The 19,491-nt window shown below is 33.5% G+C and overlaps 2 protein-coding genes across 2 annotated transcripts; one reads left to right on the plus strand and one right to left on the minus strand.

The window, feature by feature from the left end:
• The first annotated feature begins 629 nt into the window (after window positions 1–629).
• On the plus strand, window positions 630–3,791 carry LOC130804261 (uncharacterized protein At5g39570-like). The gene is made up of 2 exons (XM_057668641.1): window positions 630–1,889; window positions 3,460–3,791. The coding sequence occupies exons 1-2, from the start codon at window positions 828–830 to the stop codon at window positions 3,544–3,546; spliced, it is 1,149 nt and encodes a 382-aa protein (XP_057524624.1). The 5' UTR covers window positions 630–827; the 3' UTR covers window positions 3,547–3,791.
• An 8,044-nt stretch (window positions 3,792–11,835) lies between these two features.
• Window positions 11,836–18,853, minus strand: LOC130804244 (SPX domain-containing protein 4-like). Its single transcript, XM_057668622.1, has 3 exons — window positions 18,270–18,853; window positions 12,960–13,122; window positions 11,836–12,745 (listed from the first exon to the last, which is right to left on the minus strand). The coding sequence occupies exons 1-3, from the start codon at window positions 18,642–18,644 to the stop codon at window positions 12,249–12,251; spliced, it is 1,035 nt and encodes a 344-aa protein (XP_057524605.1). The 5' UTR covers window positions 18,645–18,853; the 3' UTR covers window positions 11,836–12,248.
• Between the last annotated feature and the right edge of the window lie 638 nt (window positions 18,854–19,491).

A 19,491-nucleotide genomic window follows, 5' to 3' on the forward strand; every position in this document is an offset into this window, starting at 1 on the left:
GCGGATATCACCTAAAACCCATCCCCATCCCCATCCCCGTGGTGGGTATGAATTTTATACCTGTACTCGCCCCATGACCCATCAAACCGGGACCCATCCCCGCCCCGATGGGATAGGGATAAGGCAGGTCTCCTATTAGACCCGCCCCGCCTGCATTCTTAGTAGGGGATGAGTCTTGTAGGCATTATTAGGGAGGGGGTGTTTTTTTTTTACTTTTAAAAAAAATATGTTATTTTATTTTATTTTTCATTTTATTTTGGTTATTTTCCCTACAAAAACAAGTTAGCATTGACACAACAACATTCATGGGTAAGTGGCCTAAAAATTGGAATTATTTATGGTTAATCAAAAGTTGGAATTATTGTAGGAAAATCGATAAAAAATATGATTATTGAGGGTAGTTTTTCCTAATTTTTTTCATTAAAAGCACAAATAATTCAAAAATCCTTCATCCATTTTATAAAAAATATTATAATTTTATACTGATTGATTGCATCTCTATTTATAATAACAAATTTGTACATTACACGAAATTTTATACTGATTGTTGTATGATTTTTGAATTAATTAATAAATTTTATTTTAATTAATAAATTTTATTTTAATCAAAAAATAATAATAAAACCTCCACCTGTGTCCTGAACAATAGCACATTGCGGATCCTGTCTATTCCTAAATTGGGGCCATTATAATTTACACATATTTAGGTCAGCTAAAGATTTTTTTTCATAAATTGAAAACTAAGATCTCTGCCACAGACATTATCATATAACCCTGCCTCTAAAACCAAAATTCAAATCAACCCAATCAATCAACAACCAATAACCATGTCTTACTATCCTAGAGGCCGCGGAGGAGACGACGACGCCGATGACTTTGATGAATACGACCCAACTCCTTATGGTGGAGGATACGATCAAGCATTGACTTACGGCCGTCCTGTTTCCCCATGTGCCGAAACTTGCTACGCTCCTTCATCCGGCGGTGGAGGCATTGACTATGAACGTCCTCAATACTCCTCTTATGCCGAGCCTTCTGCCTATGGGGAAGAAGCTCAGGAGAATGAGTATAAAAGCTATGCCCGTCCCAGTTCTCGCCCCGCTGTTTCTTATGGTGGCCGTCCTCAACCTGCGCCTGCTTATGGATCTGGATCTGGGTACCAGCCCCATCTTCCTACTCCTGGTTATGAAGGTGGTGGTGGTGGCGGATCGGAGTATGAATCTGGGTATGGTGGAAGGCCCAAGTACGAGGAGCCTAGCTCTGAATATGGATCTGGGTATGGTGGAAGGCCCAAGTACGAGGAGCCTAGCTCTGAATATGGATCTGGGTATGGTGGAAGGCCCAAGTATGAGAAGCCTAGCACTGAATATGAATCTGGGTATGGAGGGAAACCTCAATATGAGAATCCCACTTCGGATTATGGTGGGAGACCTCAATATGAGAATCCAACCTCAGAATACGGATCTGGGTATGGAGGAAGACCTCAATATGAAAATCCCTCATCTGCGTATGAATCTGGTGGGTACGGAGGAAGAACTCAATATGAGAACCCCACATCTGAATATAGATCCGGGTATGGGAGGAAGAGTGAGTATGATGCCCCTAGTTCGGATTATGGATCTGGGTACGCTAGGAAGAGTGAATATGATGCTCCTAGTTCGGAATATGTGTCTGGGTATGGAAGGAAAGAGAGCTCGGATTATGAATCTGGTTATGGAAGAAAGGATTCATCAGAATATGGATCTGGGTATGGTGGAGAAAGGACTGAGTATGAGAGGCCCAGTTATGGAAGGGATGAAGGCGAGGGTTATGGTGCATCTTCGTATGGTAGGACTGAGTACAAGAAGAAGAGTGATGATGAAGATGAGGGCTATGGTCGCAAGAAATATGTAAGCTCATCCTTTTCTTTAATTTTCGTCGTTTTTACTATTATTATTTTGATGATTTCATTTGTGATGTTCATGAATAATCTGCCGATATGGTCCTGTTATATTTATATTGTCACGAATTGTACTTCTATGAAGTTTTATGATCCGGTTGACTTGGTGTTTGTTTCTTTGGTCGTTTATTAGAATGGTTTTGTCTTATTGATGTAAAATTTTCTCCTTAAAGAGATCATATATTTAGATTTGGTGTATTTCTTTTGTTGCGCTTGTTGGTTATAGATATGATTCAGCTATAATTGGCTATTTGGAAAAAGTATCTGCCCGAAATTTTTCTTCAAAATAAATACTTACTTTCTGCTTGTAGTTGCTTTTTGGCGGAAGGCTTGCTCGAACAAGCTCATGAGCAGCAGCTCTGTTCTGCTTATGACCATATGCTTTTTGTGTTTTTCATGTCGTTTGATCTAAGAGCCTGTAAAAGGTTGCCCTGAAAGTACAAGAAGTGGAAGAAAATGTTGACCTCCCATAGTCCCATTCTAGGATTTTCGAGAAACCAAAAAGAAAGTGAGTAAATCGTGCTAGATTGAGATGTCTTTGTGAGAAGCAAACACTAAAGTAATGAGTGTCGATAATTCTTGAATCATATAAGAAATATAAGCTTTACCTGGTTGAGGAATGGTTACAAAATGACCAACATATCTTGTATGTTTTGTTTGTTTTTCTTTCTTTAGTAATTTAATCTTTATTCTCTAGCTAGTTGCTCCATTATTTCACGAAATTTGGTTGTGATGCTGGATCAACATGGCCAATTTAGGACTTGCTATTTCATGTGTGGGATATTTGGTCATTGATGACTCGTTGTTTTTCTAGGAATCTTGCTGTTATTTAGATCACGCGAACAACACAACATACATTCTAAAACTGAAAAAATTGTTCTCTCATTTAGTTTATTTAAGAGCTTATGAGGCATTTTGGTTTTGGATTATATGTGATTACTTGAGCTGAAGTACAATGTGACTGATACGTAAAGCCTTATTTATGATTTTCAAAGTAATTCCATTCGTTCTGTTTGATTTGACTGTGATCTTAGAATAATTCAGCTGCTTCTTCACGTATGGATCCTTCAAAGTAAACAAGATACCTCTCCTTTTCTTCCTTCACGTTGCTCTTCAAACAGTTCATAATCAAGTGTTTTTTTTTATATGGTCTTCTACTTGTTTATTCTCTAACAAGTATGATTCAGCAACAATTCATGCCTGATCTGATGTCTGTTATTTTAATTTGCCTGTTTGTTACCTGCTCTCAACAATTTGAATACAAAAACTTTATGAAATTAAGTGTATTAATCTTGTTTGTCAGTGAAGATACCTTCATGCCTCATGCATAGGAGTCGGATTCTAAATCCTTGCTGAAAACTTCTGAACCATAAAAAGTTGGTTTCTGATGTTTTTTTTGCTACGCTTATGTCTTATCATATGAGCTTAAAGCAAAGTTAAATGGTTTCCTTTATACCTCGTTTGTCCTCAATCAAACTTTGATTTTTTATTTTTTATTTTTTTTTTCTGAAAACGTGCAGGGTGGCAATGATTCTGATGATGATGATGATGATGAGAAACGTCATCACAGGCACCACCACCACCGAAGGCACCATGATGAGGACTAAGGTTAATCCATCGTCTATCTTTAAGTTGATCTCCCCCATCTTTCGTTGCTACCCTATTATTTAAATAAGGGGTTGAGAGTGTTGTTATACTTGTATTCTATGGTCATTTTGTAGTTGTGTGCATGATGGCTGAGTATGCCGTTCATCTTCATCTACTGTTTACAAGAAACAATCTTTGTGTGTATACAATGGTGTTTTGAGTTTGTTTTGAACTACTATATATATATTAGCATGTTTTGCCTTTATTTTCTTATTTTGCTTGCTTTTTTATTTGTGACGGTAAAATGGACGGAAAGAAAAATGGCAAAATTAAACAAGAAAATTGTAATGAGTCTTAATTTCATGTAGTTGACGAAAGTGTTGATTTCATGTTGAATTTGCATTGAAATCAACCCAAGTCATACTGAATATATTCTTTTTCTTTCTTCCGATTCATTTCAAATCTAATAAACCAAAAACTAAAAAAAAAAAAAAAAAAATCCCTTTTTCTAAACTCTTGAAATACCTCCATCTTGTCAACCCTAATACTCAAACTCTAACGGCCTAATTGATAGATGGTAATAAAAAATGGTAACGGAAATCAAAATTAGAGTAATTTTGGTTGAAAAATTTCTTGAATGTCTTAATTGCCATGCTTGTCCAACTTTAATCTTTTCATTTTCTTCATAAAATTCGTTCCAGTGCATTACCATTGGGAGAGGTGGAATTAATTAGTCATGAAAATTTGTAAACAAAAAAATTTTCTAGTGATTAAAGTTTCATCACCATGGGAATGATATGAAACTTTTGATTGAACTTTATATTATAAGTCATTTTCATTACCACTATTTTGTATCATTAACCAAACGGGCTATAAATAATTTTGCTCCATTCCACAAACCTGAAACATATCTCGAGAGCTTCAACAAATGGTACATAAGTTTATTTTAAACCCTCTTCCAAAATATAGCTTCCCTAATTTTTAAACCCTAATTCAAAACCAACCAAAAACCTAGCTCCCCTAATTTTTAAACCTAATTCAAAGCCAACCAAAAATCTAGCTCAAATTGATACGACCAAACCCTAAATCACAGGAACCCTAACCTTAAAGCGTAATTCGACTTTTTTTAACTTGTATCACTTTGACTTGTGCGTTTGATGCTTTATCATCTTGGTATTAGAGCTAAAGTTTTACCAAACAAATCGCCTCAATACATTCTCAAACAAGCCACAACTTTCGAACCGAAACACCAGAAACCTCTAGCGGCCATATCTCATTCGTTCTTACACTAAAGTGAGGAATTTGTTTCTAGTCCAAATTAAGGAATCCAAAATATATTAGAGTTGTGATTATTTATATTCAATCAAAAGTTGGGATTATTGTAGGAAAATTAGTAAAATATTAGATTATTATGGGTAATTTGTCTTATCTTTTAATTTTCTTGATTTTTCGGGTCGATCCGAATCCAACCAAAATCTGAGAACACCCGACCAGAAATTGAACCGATTAAAAGCGACTCGATTGACCGTGTTAACATTTTTAATCATAAGTAATGTTCAAGATTACTATTTTCTGGATTTGATTTACAACTAGTTCACTTTCCCTCTGCCTATCCTATAAGAAAAAAACTACTCCATTTCAATTCCAATTTTAAGGCATTATCAATATTTTTCCGGAAAAATTGACATTAATCATCCAACCTTTTGCTCGTTTGCTGTGAATAATCTCACATTTAGATTATATTTAAATAATTCAACATTTGCTCTAATTTCGCCGTGAATAATCCAATATTTTTCTTAGTTTGTTGATAACATGTCCTATTATTATCAATATTAATAATATGATATGTTGTGGACAAATATATGACAAAGGTTAGATTATTAGAAAATAATCAAAAGTTGAATTATTTAAAGCGGGGTAAAATATTGAATTAATGTCAATGAGCCTCGATGAAAAGGTTGATTAAAGGTCACGATGCAAGGCTAGGGTGCCGAGAGCCAAGCCAAAAGGAAGAAATGAGCAATGCATAAAAAGAAGCCCGATTGGGCTCAATCCCCCATATGAAATGTAACATCTCGGAATAACTCGGGTCTTTGAAAAGAAAAGAAAATGATCTTTTAAAACAAAACAACTAAAACCCGAGTCAAACCGAAACGTTAGGAACAGTTTAAAACAGTTTTGAAGTTAAGGAAACGTGCGGATCGAGTTCTATTAGCGTTATTTAAAACTATTAGATAATAAGAAATACTTAGCAGCGGATAAGAAACGAAAAGTCAAATCTACTTATTACAACTTGAGAGCGAAAGTCGCCTCATAAAAACCAAATGCTCTTTAACTAAACTTTGAAGTTCTTTTTAAGACTTCTTTACTTTAATAATTTATTTCTTCAAGGGACAATCCTCACTCCCCAGACCTGCAACTTAACTTACTGCTAGTCATTGCCCAGATAGGACACAACATCATCGCAGGGTCGTTAAGACCAAAAGCACACGTCAGCGAAAGTCGCATACCAATAAATAATAACATCGAGAAAGTTTAATTTGATTAATTAACAATTCACAGAACCGTACGCTTGATCATACTTATTAAGAATATTTATTTTTCTTGTAAAAGTTAGTCAGCTATATTGCTGTACTATCCGGCCATACTGCCAGTACTATCCAGCCATACTGCCGGTACTTTCCAGCCATACTGCCGGTACACACCGAACTCCATAAGTGAGACAATACATTAGGGGGAGCTAACCCCTAAGCAAGCCTCTACCATAGACACTCGCCATACTTCGGTGCCTATGGTTAAGTATGCATACCCCCGCGGTGGCTCATAAAGCCCTCATATGCCGCGAGTAATTCTTTTCCACCAATTGACGACATACTACGTCCACTTTTTAAGTTAGTGAGGTCATACTACCTCTACTTTCAAAACAATATATAAAGATTGACGTCATACTACGTCCACTTTTGAGTTAGTGAGGACATACTACCTCTACTTAAGTTATTGAGGACATACTACCTCTACTTATCATAACAATGTATAGAATTATTGATTCGAACGATAGCATTATTCGTTCTATATACCCATGCCTTACTTTTGGGTATCATTAATACATGATACATCGATCTATTGCGAACCACGCTGCGTGTACATACCTTAAACGAAATAACCAACTCGCAAGCGTCTCAATCAATTCCCGGTCACGAACCGACTTCCTACAAAGTTCAATCGTATTCGGGAAATAAGCACACATACACATTTTCCTCAATCACACATAACACACATATTCAATTACGTCCATACCTAGAATGCTACACACAATATGAACATCCATCACATACTACAACATGGTATAAACACAAAACTGGACAGCTTATACATTCTGTCCAGAAACTCATCTTAATACTGTCAAACTGAAAATCCGACTTCACCGTTGCGTCCGGAAGGCGTCAAAACCCCCGGGTACCAAATTTCATAATTTATAACATAGTATAAGTATTTTTAACTTAATTTCAAAGCCAAAAATGCTCCAAAAACACAAATTTTCCACTATTTCAAAACCTACGGGATTCCATTTTTTTATCACCAAAATATAAAATTTCAATGCTTTATTCTTTAATAAATCTAAACAATAAAATTTACATAATTTCCATGATCACATACAAAAATAAATTTTAATTAATTATCTATATTTTTCTTAAAAATAATTCTTTTTACTCCAATGTTCAAACACAAACACATCACATATATATACATGCAAATTTTTCTTCTATCAACCTTATACTTCTCTTTTATTAATCAATAAAAATAAATTTCCATCACCACATACACATTTTTTTTATGAACAACCATTTTTTTTTTTAATGTATATATATATATTTATATATATATATATATATTTCAATCATTCATCAAACAATTCTACACACACATGTGCACAAATCTAAAACCCTAAAACCATACATTAAATTTAAATAGAAAAAACATCATACATCTAAACATAAATTTTTTTAATTCATGAACAAAATCATAACTATAAAATCACACATATAAAAACATAGAAATTTAAATTAAAACTTAAAAATAAAACTAGTTTAAGAATTACTTACAATTGCTCAAGAACACACCAAAATTTGATGAACCAATTTGATGATATTAGGCGTGAGGATTAGAGAAACTTTGAGAGTATTTTTTTTTTTTCTTACTTGCAATTGAATTTGAAAATGAAAAGGAGTAAGGAAAGGAATAAGGAAAGGAAAGGAATTGATTAAGGATTTATGAGATTTTATTATAATAATTTCCTTAACCTTCCATTTACTCAAATGGAAGTTACAAATCCTCCCAAATATTCCCATATGGCCGGCCAACCTTTGCCATTTCCCTTTTTTTTTTTATTTATTTATTTATTTTTTTTTTTTTTTGAAATTAAAGATAGATTAGGAAAAGATTTGGACTTAAAATGATTTTATTTGCCTTAAAAGTTGGATTCTCATGATTTAACCTACTAACAAAATAAATAATAAAAGAAATATATATTTTTTTTCTAAAAGAATAATAATAATAAAAATAATATATCGGGAAAATATCGGGGTGTTACATGAAATGACCAAGCCGTACCAAGCCGTACCATAAGGATCCAGGGTTCTTTCTCCCTCCATTACATTCTTCGCTCTATATCAATCATTTCTTTTGGTAAGCAAGTAAACTCTCCGCGTCTTGCGAAACAGGCTAGAAACTCATAAGAGAAGAAAGAAGAGTCTCTTTCTTCAAAGAATCCATCAAACATGGATCTCTCTTTTTCTAATTTAGCAAATTTGTTCAAGTTGATTACAAAAAGTAAAGAAGGGAGACACTACTACTTGTGAGAAATATGAGATGTCCAATAAATAAGCTTTAAAAAAAATTAGAACCCTTTTTCATTTGAATTGGAGTTTTTTTGAGAATTTGAAATACTTAAGCAAAAAAAAAATTAATTAAATAAACTAAGTTTTAAACTTATTTCAAAAGTAAGCGTGAAATTTCCAAACCTGAGGTTTTGGGCTGTTCGTAGTTACTAACTGCGAACAGGTCAAAAAAGACAAAATAGCTGTTCGCACTTACTAACCGCGAACAGCTATTTGACTTGTTCGCAGTTAGTAACTGCGAACAGCATGCTGCACAAAAACAGACAAAATAGTTGTTCCCAGTTACTAAGTGGGAACAATTATTTTTGTCTTTTTTGACCTGTCAGCCCCAAACCTCAGGTTTGGGAATTTCACGCTTACTTTTGGAATAAGTTTAAAACTTAGTTTATTTAATTAATTTTTTTTTTGATCTTAAGTATTTCAAATTTTATCTTTTTGATATATTTTTAAATCTTACTTTTTTTAAAAAAAATTTATTTCAGGGTTTATGAGTGTGCTCTTTTAATATAGAGTTTAATTTTTTGAAATTTTCAATAGAATATTTGTAACACCCCGGCCCCTCGGACCGCTGGTGATTACTCTTGGAGACTGTAGATTAGCCCCACAAACCAACACAAGTCTTTCCAACGCACTTTGGCCTCACTCGTGCGCACCCGGAAAAAACTTCCCAGAAGGTCACCCATCCTAAGATTGCTCTCCACCAAGCACGCTTAACTGTGGAGTTCTTAGCAAATGGGCTCCCTAGAAAAGAAGATACACCTTGTTGATATGAGTAGTCTATCAATCCTTTTTCAAGCTAAAACTGGGGTATTACACTCACCCCCACTTAAGAATACAACGTCCTCGTTGGACCATAACTTTAGGATCTTTCCCCCCGCTAGGTGCACTGAACACTATCAGCCACGGTCACAGGGTTGCTCTGATACCATTTGTAACACCCCGGCCCCTCGGACCGCTGGTGATTACTCTTGGAGACTGTAGATTAGCCCCACAAACCAACACAAGTCTTTCCAACGCACTTTGGCCTCACTCGTGCGCACCCGGGAAAAACTTCCCAGGAGGTCACCCATCCTAAGATTGCTCTCCACCAAGCACGCTTAACTGTGGAGTTCTTAGCAAATGGGCTCCCTAGAAAAGAAGATGCACCTTGTTGATATGAGTAGTCTATCAATCCTTTTTCAAGCTAAAACTGGGGTATTACAATATTTGGTGGGCTTATCTAATATCAGTATTAATTGCAACGAGAAAAGACATAAAATTGATATAAATGTGTTATGTTTTTCTAAATGTTACCTCCACTGTCATTAGAATGCTTTTCTTATTATTAATGAAACTTCAAAGTTTTCGTACTACTACTTCTACTATCATTATTTATTTAATTGCACCAATAAAATATCTTTATTTTCTTACAAATTGGTATAATTGTGTTACATTTGTAATGATTTTTCTATGTTGTGATTTTCAAATAAGTAGATAATAATACGATAGAAAGACTAGGTGAAACATGAGAATAAAGTTAATTAGATTAATATAGGTTAGTCATCTCCCAAATTAAACTTGGAGCAAAAGTTAGGTGATACCGTAGACATATGAGGCAAAAAAATTTAGCTACAAAAAGACAATATATTTCAAATAATATTTTTTTACAATATATACTCTTAATACAATCTTTTGTGTTTTTAGCACAAGTTTTGTGAAAGTAACTAGGGTTGTCTTTGAGATTTGAGAGGCTTTGTGTAAAACATTTGTTATGGGCCCCTAATTACTAAAAATACTATTATATGCCCCTAACTATTAAATAAAGCATCGTTTTTCTAGCTTTTTATTGGCCGGGGTACAGGCCCCTCATGCCCCCTTTTAGACCGACATTGGATGCAGATATATTGATATAAAAGAAGTGCATTTGTTTATTATAATTTTCTTATATTAAATCTGTTGGAAAATTGATTGTTGTGGCAAATTTTTTAAACTTTTACCATCATTTTATTAAATTTATAATATATTGTATAATAAATATATTATTGTCTTATTTACATCGAATAATAATATATGTATGTAAGGAAATATAAAGTATTATATATGTTACATTCTTTACAAATATTACATATCACTTCTTCTAATAAAAATCTTAAGCTAATGCGTTTTCTTAAAAAGTGAATTTTTTCCAATGCAAGTTAATTAACAATGAATGAAGGATATTTAAGACTCTAAATTTCAAGTAACAACACCAAATATATTTAATATTTTTGTATGAGTTTTATACTAAGTTTAAATTTTATCAACTATTAATTAAATAATTAAATTTAAATTATGGATAAGAATTGCTTCGATTTTATTTATTGGAGGTTTTGATTGATGAATATTATTTTATTACTGATAGTTTATTTGGCTGGTAAAATTAATTTCTTTATTCAAATTGAGGCGAAATAAGTCGTACTTAGAGATGAGCGATATTTAATATGTATTAATGTGTGATCGATCATATGTAGTTGTTTTATGGGTCAAAAGTAGGCAAAAACTAAAGATTTTAATATGTAATGAATATAATAATAATTATACTTTAACGTACAATATTTATACAAAAAAGTGGTTCAATATTTATAGTTGATAAAAGTTCTTATAAATGTATCCATTTCACTAAGTTTACATATCGTTTAACTTCATTTTCCGTCGTAATATATATTATGGTACACAAACTTATATTTCAAATTACGTACAGATATTAACTTTTTTTTATCTTATTCACCTCTTTTGATATTTTTTTATCTATTTATGTAAAAGTATTAAATAACTCATACTTAACACGGGCAATCACCTAGTTTATAACTAAATAAAAGGTGCAATCTTTTAGGGATTAAGGGAATAAATCCCTATAATATGCAGTAACTTCAGATGTGCAAGATATTGTGTCTCTTTGTGATATGATTGTTGGCTAAAGTTGTTGATTTGATTTGCTTGAAGTAGTAGAGGTGTTCAAAATAGATTGTAATGAATTGATATTTATCCGACCTTGTAAATGAATATCACTTTGAATCACCTTCAAAATGAATTTTTAATTATGTAAAAACAATTGAATAAACGTAAAATATTATGATTCAAAGTCAACCCAATAACTCAAATGAACATCTCTAGCTGAAAGTATTAACTTATTTGCTAGTTACACCGTCTTCTATGGTTGTGAAGATATTTGGTAAAATCTAATTATTGACTATTGATTATTTATAAGAGAAAAAATAGGTCAAAAAGGAAAAAAAAAGAAATCATAAAAAAAACTACTCATAATAGCCTAATAATTTTCACTTAAAATTTCAACCGACTTAAAAATTATTTACTCAACACTTTTTTTTATTTATTTTTTTCTCTTTAACCAACAAAAACCACAAAAGTCATAAGTCTATAAAGAAAAGCATAGGCTAAATAAGTAATTTTCAAACGAAGAAAAATACATTATCTTGATAGGAAAAATTCAAGCACGTAATTTTCAAACAAGCTAGTAAGCAAACTCAAGCTTGCACAAACTTCCAATGCCGGGTCATATATTGCGTAACCCAAAAAAGAAAAAGTTTAAAATGTTGAGATACAGCTGAGGATTAAGTTAAACTACTCTATGGAAGCAATTTCACAGTAACAACGTGATCAGTTAGCTAGCAAGAGCTTAGGATGTACCGCAACCAAACCAAGATAATGAGGGACAAAAATGTCAGATAAGCATTTCGGTTTTGACCCAAACGCTAATTTCGTGTTGTATCGAATGCTATACGGGCTCCAAATGCCCGACTATCTTCTGCACAAGTTGTTAACAAAAACTGCAAGGTTCTGTATGTTTATGAAGGTGAACTGGGATCCCCTTGGTCAACAGTATCCTCGTTCTCGGTTGGTACCTGTGCATGGTTACTGTTGGAAGGAGAATTCTCGGCTGTCACCGCTCCACTACCTTCATCGTTTTGGTCCCTGAATATCACTGCAAAAGACAAGGGATTGTAGGTTGAGCTTGTCCTGAGCCCTTGTATTGTTCTGATGGCAGATAGAGTACTCCGATATATATCATGAGTCGCATCCCCTAATGAAGATGTATCCGGTGGAATATTGGTTATATCAGAGAGTGAAGGGTCTGTTGAATTTTGATCCCGAGGAGCAGACGTAGATTCTGTGACTTCTTCCTCCAGTGGAAACAGAAGCTCGAGATTAGCCTCACATTCCCGGACTAATCTGGTAAGAGGTTCGGTGGTGAAGAAGGGCTGATGTGCTGCAAGTTGTGTGAAAGGAAGTCGCAACAATCCTCCGGTTCTTTTGTCATATTTTTTCAATATTTTAACAAGTCCTGTCATTTCAAAAATCAAAGTTTGCAGTCCACCGTTGTGATCTCGATTTATATTTTGCACTATATTTACAGCATTATGAAGACACGAAACGACTGTACCTGTAAAACTTAGGGTGATATACTTTCGGGAAGCAGCATCTCCCTATGATCAGCGGCAGCATCTTACGAATCAAATTAGGAAATTCTAGTAAAGCAAAAGATGTAACCACTGTACCTGCAAAGTTGAGGGAACTATAGTTTTTCAGAAGCACCATTTCACCGTGTATAGTGACGAATTCCTTGCGTATGTCCATCATTTCTTCACTGAATTCACTTTCTGATGCTGGAGTTCCGTCCCTTCTGTTTTCCCGTACCCTTACAATCCTTTCTTTTAGTTCCTGAAACAATATTAAGAAATTAGCAAAACATGACAGCAAAGTGAAAATTTCAGAACAAATAAACCACAAGTGACGCAATTTTAAGCAATGGCAAAGCGGGAATCTAATCCCCCAGACCAAGTATGAATTGGAGATTTGTAAACGGCCCAAAGGTAATGATCATAGCAATAAATTAGACAGCAAAAAAGCCAATGATTCAAATATTTAAAGCGAAGGCAGTGAAAGAAGCCAGCTTCAAAAATACGCTACTAGCAAACTAACATTCAAGTAACAAGAACGTAAACTCCAGCTTAAGTAAATAAACTCATCCCGTGACAGAATAAAAAAAAAATCAGGGCATCAGGTATATTTTTACATGCCTGTAACCCACAGATGAGTGGATTAATCTACTCTTGAAGCTGCAATTTCTAAAAACCTTTCAATCTGAAGCAGTAAGGTCCGCGTCCATTCTTTCAACAAAGAAATCAAAATTTTCTAACGAAGAAGCAAACTCCAGTTTAAGTAAATAAACATACACCAATTTGATATTACATAAAGCCTTTTGAGCAAAATAATATTCAAGTGAGAATAAGTTCGGTTCAGCAATAATAAGCTGAAACAAACAGAGTACAGAGCAATAAAAATCAGTAAATTCAAAGAACAAAAAACAAAATGAAATTAGTAAAAGTGAAGTTCACCAAAACTAATTTCAGTTTAGTTAACATAAATTCATTTAATAATTAAAACAAGGTTAATTAAGCAAAATTTCAGAGCAGTATGGTAAATATAATTTCAGTTCAGCAAAAATGAGGTCAAGAGTGAAGCCAAATATTAGAAGCCTAGCAAAACCACAGGTCGAAACTCACAGGGTGTATGTCATACTACATTGGATAGCATTTTATCAGTTAGTTAGGGAGTATATTCTAGAAGAGGACCAATCTAGAAAGGGGAAAACTAATATAAATAGGGAAGGGGGGAAATGAAGAAGGCATCAAATATTTCGTGTAGACAATAGTGAGTCATACTCATTCCCGGGGGAGTAACAAGACTCTCAAATGCTAGTAATATCTTTACGTTTTCAATCCTTTATTGTAATCTCTGATTTATAGTAATACAAGATCCATTATATTTACATCTTCAAGCTACACTACATTTGCCCTACACATTAGCTACATTTCTGATCCCTATAGATATAAGAGACTGGAAATGGCTTTCACAGGAATTGTTTGTTACCGCATCCCCAAAACCCAAAGCTCCCTTCGTTGCCACAGCCCAAAACCCAAACCTCCCTTCGTTACACATCCCAAAACCCAAAGATCCATTGAAAAGAGAATGCCGGTAGTTCAGATGCTGTCTTGACACATGAAACTGTAAAATAAAAGAGAAATAAAAATGAAGCAAATGGGCACTGCTAAGATTTATAACCCTGTATGCACCCTTTCTTGTGAATATGTGATCTAATTAGAATTACATGAAAATGTGATCTTTACAGATTAAAATCAGTTTCTCTACTAAGGAAAAGAATCACATTACAACAAATGTCTTTTGACTAAGTGGAAAAACAAGACATTTCTCAGTAAGACATCAAAATCACACTAAGGCAAAGCTGATGCCATTTATTAAATTAAAACGAAGCATATAGTCAACCTTTTTGCAACCCATTCTCCTGAAAAAGCTGATCTTTCTTTTGTCCCAATAGTTAATCAGTCACCAACAACTCACAATAAAGGTTGGAAACTGAGAATAATAACGAAGCATTATTAGATAACAGTTAAGTAGAATTTTAATTATTATCCCTCGATGCATTAACCTCAAACTGTCTCCCCTTCCAGGGTTATAATCCTTGTTTCCTTATCTGAGAACAAGTGTTGCAAGCTTCCATACATGTGGTGCTTTTGAATCATAAGCAAAAATATACGATGAAAAATAAACATGCACCGTCTAGGGGTTAAATTTAACTCATGAAAACATTTCACTTTAACTAATCGCCTAAATTTGACTTATATAAACTGATCTCAACTTAGATTAAGTGATTTGCCCTTAGAAGTCCTAATTAAATTCTCAACTTAATCAATGGTCCCTTTTAGATCCTATTAGAACTTATTGCAGTTTTGAATTGAACTTGGATAGCCCTTACCCTTATTCACAAATCACAATGATCTAAACATATTGGTGGTTCAAACGACATGAGATTATAAATAACACTATTAAACCTACCCACCGGCCACCAAGTTGCATCTACGCTGTTTTTACTTTGAAAGAGATATTTTTTAAAAAAATTCTTTCTATGTAAAAGAGATAATGTATTCCAACAAAAATCAATTTCAAACTACAGGTTCCTTAGTTTAGTCCTTTGGTAGAAAAAATTAGAGAGGTGAAAAGAAAAAGGAAAAAGATAGGAAGAAGAAGACCGGGAAGGTGAGGACATGGTGCAAAAATGCAGTAATGGTCGCGATTGCGGTAACAGACACGGTAATACGGTAACAGGGGTGATGTGGTTAAAGTATTTCCTTTTGGCTAAACCATGAAATATAGCTTAAAACAACCTTAAAATGTGATTTTTTTTACACCTTTAAGATAAAGTAATATCAATTCGGTAAATTTGAGAACTTTTACAATACGACTAATACGTTACGATACAACCTTATTTTTGCACTATGGGTGAGGGATACAAAGGTTCTCTTCTTCATGTAAAGGATATATTCCCCACCAGTTTGGAAAACTATTTTCGACTTCAGAAAATACATGCTCACCCTATAAGAAACAAAACTGAGGAAGATGAAAATACTTGCTTTAATATGATCTATTATCCATTATTTCCATAAATATTGTATTTATAAAAATTTAAACCCATCTCAATGCTACTACAATGAGAAGCTAGTGTTTTCATCTTCCATTTGACCATAAATTAAGATTTTATTAAAAAAATTGTATAAATATAGTTTTTTATAAATAAAACCAACTATCATGTCACTTCAAAATCTTAACGCCATTATAGTTTTCCAACAGGTAAGGTAAAATTGCACAACCATTAAAAATATACAACATTTCATTATCTCAATGCTGCTAATTTGCTATTTCATAGGTTTCCATTTAGGCTTGGGTTTGTAATCAAATATATAAAACCTTACCCATGCAAAACCAAAAAAGTAATTTCCAATTGAATTTATGTTAGATACTTACTTTTCTTTATTATGAGTTTCTCTCTTCACCCAAACCCAAACCCAAGCCTAAACCGAAACTAGCTTCTCATTTAAATATAGTTTTTATAAAAAATTTGCGCACATCGTTCTAGATACTTTATAGGCAGTGTTCAGTATTTCCATTCATACATGCTTTACATATCCTATTCCATATAACGATCCTACAAACTTTGATGCAAATCAAATGATTGATGAAAAATTTGCTAATCCATGTAATAGAAACCATAAATTGTAAACACAAAAACTCATACAATTGAGCTATTCATAAACAGATTAATGCTATGATATTTAGCATTCGCCAAAAAACCACATCTGTAAGGGTAGCTTACTATATGACTAACTGAAGAGCAAAAACGAAACAGGCTGCTTATATGTTAAGGACATGCAAACATGTTCCTCATAAACTCCAACGGAATATTTCAATGCTAAAATATCCTAAGTCATCCATTTTGGCAAAACAATTTACTAATAATTCACCTACAAATTCAAATAGTTTATTTGAGAAAACGTAAAGCTCTAATCGTCCGATAATCTTCTCCTTGGTGTAAAGACATCTTTCTATTGACATATGAAGTATTTCAAATGTTTAAAGACTCATGGATACCCATAGAAAATAATGGATTGGATCAATGTAAATTAATCCGTAGCTTCTCATTCACGGGCTCATTGTCATTTTTCTCTGTTAGGATTATGGGTGATTTATGTTCACCAAGTAATCAAAACTTTATTAAGCAAGTTAATATAGTATGTTAGTAAGGTAAAAGAAGGCCCAAGTGTGCACTTGGGATTGGGTTAAAGGAGAATCACATTGTAAACTCCCCTTTGCAATAATTGGTGTTGCACGCCTTGCGCATCAAGAAAAGCAATGAACATTGGATTGGACAAGTGTAGGAGCATAGGAGGTGGCATTAGGGACCATGTGGGGACCTTGGATGGACGTAGAAGAGGCCAGCAAGCTGACCAATACAACTTGCCAACTGTTGCTCGTTCGAGCACTTTGCTGGCTCACTGCCTTGTTTTCTGATCTTGTCATTGTTGCCCCATCATTTACCCTTATTTCCCCTATATATACTCCTAAATATTCTTGGTGAAATGAAAGCCAAAGTCTCATTGTAAAGCTCTCCTATTGCTTACGTTTATTCCCTCATCAGCTCCTCTCTTCCTCATCAAACCTCCATTGTAATTCCTTCAAGATTGTAGCTTATCCTTAAACACAATATTAATACTATCCTAACTAGATATGGTGGATTTAGCCTTTATTTGGTGAACCACCTTAAATATTGTGTTCTTTATTACTTTGTTAATTTTGCCATTCATCGCATACTTGCATATTTGTTTCTTATCTTCATACACACTATAGACATCATTTTCAATCAATCAAAATCAAGGCAATTAATGAATCATCCCATCAAATGTATCCATCGAAACACCTCAAAGGTCATTGTATGAATAAAAGATCAAATCAATTACACTAGTTATTTATGACTACCCAAGACAACTTAAAGAAAAACGGCCTCTGGAGAAGAGTCTTGTAAAACAAAACTTATTTTTTTTGAGATGCTTGTAAAACAAAACTTGATCTAGTTTTACCCATCACTATTTTCGATCAAGTCTTCAATGGTAAAACCAATTCAAGAAAAACTACAAGGACTGAAGCCTTCACAATAACCATGAATCAATCATATATAGAAACATTCAAAGATTAAGTTTGTAGTCATGTCTGCATCAATGTCATATAAGGAACCAATTAATAATTCATACATCATTCAAAAGACTCAGCACCCACTTCCATAATACACTAATCATGCCCAACAAAAAGTGCAAGCCTTAAAATTTCATCTAATATCAACAAGCCAAATCCTAACGCTAATTAAAATCATTCATTAACAGCAACCCTGAATCACAATCACATAAAAATAAATAAACAAAATACAATTTAGAAGGAGTAGAAGACAAAGTGAAAACCTGAAAACGGATGACATAATCTTCTTCTTTCTCAACATAAAAATCATTCAACTTATCAAGTTCATCATTGAGAAGCCTTACAAACCAATCTTGAAATTCATCTAATGACATGAATCTTTCACTCGGACCACTCGCAGTGCCATTTCCACCGGCACTAGGCCCATCTCTACCAACATCAACAGTGGGATCGCCATTATTTTCTAAACTCTGTCCATTTTGATTTTGGGTTTGATGTTGATTTTGAGTGGTAAGAGAAATTGGGTTGTTTGGGAAACGCTTAAGAAGCTTTTTCAAGGGTTTGTAGCACAGAAATTTGTCTCTCCATTCAGGTATGGTTTCTTCTAAATGAGTTCGAAATTCCTTCCCGAATTTCATGGATTCAATCTAGTTTCACAAGAAACAGTGAGTGTCTTTTGAGCAGTTCCTTGCGTTGGGAGAGATTTAAGAGAATCTAGAATCGGAAATTAGGAATAAACAAAGATATGCATGAGATTTGAGAGGTAAAGTATGTGAAGCGAATACTTCATATGGGTTGGACTGTTGGAGTCAAGCTAGTCAATAGCTTACTTGTTTAGAGACTTGTGAAAAATCAATTTTGGTTCCACGATCTAAAAACAACCGGTTTATATTCTAAAATTTTATATTATTGGGTCATTCAATCCTTGTATTAGTTATATAGGTCGTGTTTTATGGTGAGACCGTCTAATACAAGAAATATATCTACTCTCTATTTCACACCTAATATTTCATATTAGTTTGATACAAATATTAAGAAATGATAGAGATTACTCTAAATAAGTAACTAGGTGACATGTGAATTTAAAGGTAAATTAGTTAAAAAAAATTACTTTTTAAAATTAAAGTGAAATTTTAAGGATTAATTGGTAAAAAAAAGTTACTACAAATAAAAATGAGTCATTTGAGAAAAACTTACTCAAAAGGAAAATGGGACATTTCTTCTAAATTGGATGAGGTTTTTTATTATCACTTAATTTAAGAGACGTTCAGTAGGAATATCACGCATAACGAAATGAAATGGTAAAGTGGTATACTTGCTAATTCTACTCTCTCAAAATCATCTAAATCTTTAAAGAACAAAGAAAATAAAGAATAACAAACTTAATGTTATGGGATTTAGGTTAAGGGCAAGACAAATTCAATCTCTTCTAATTTTTTTTTTCCATGAGGAACCTGGGATATAATTAAAGAAGCCATACAAATT

This window comes from Amaranthus tricolor, chromosome 17, assembly GCF_026212465.1.
Source record: "Amaranthus tricolor cultivar Red isolate AtriRed21 chromosome 17, ASM2621246v1, whole genome shotgun sequence".
Classification (NCBI taxonomy): Eukaryota; Viridiplantae; Streptophyta; class Magnoliopsida; order Caryophyllales; family Amaranthaceae; genus Amaranthus; species Amaranthus tricolor.

Coding starts and splice junctions, on each gene's coding strand:
- LOC130804261 (XM_057668641.1), top strand. CDS start 828: ATGTCTTACTATCCTAGAGGCCGCGGAGGAGACGACGACGCCGATGAC. Junction 1,890..3,459: donor GCTATGGTCGCAAGAAATAT/GTAAGCTCATCC, acceptor GAAAACGTGCAG/GGTGGCAATGATTCTGATGA.
- LOC130804244 (XM_057668622.1), bottom strand. CDS start 18,644: ATGAAATTCGGGAAGGAATTTCGAACTCATTTAGAAGAAACCATACCT. Junction 13,123..18,269: donor ATTATGTCATCCGTTTTCAG/GTTTTCACTTTG, acceptor ATATTGTTTCAG/GAACTAAAAGAAAGGATTGT. Junction 12,746..12,959: donor TAGTTCCCTCAACTTTGCAG/GTACAGTGGTTA, acceptor TTGAAATGACAG/GACTTGTTAAAATATTGAAA.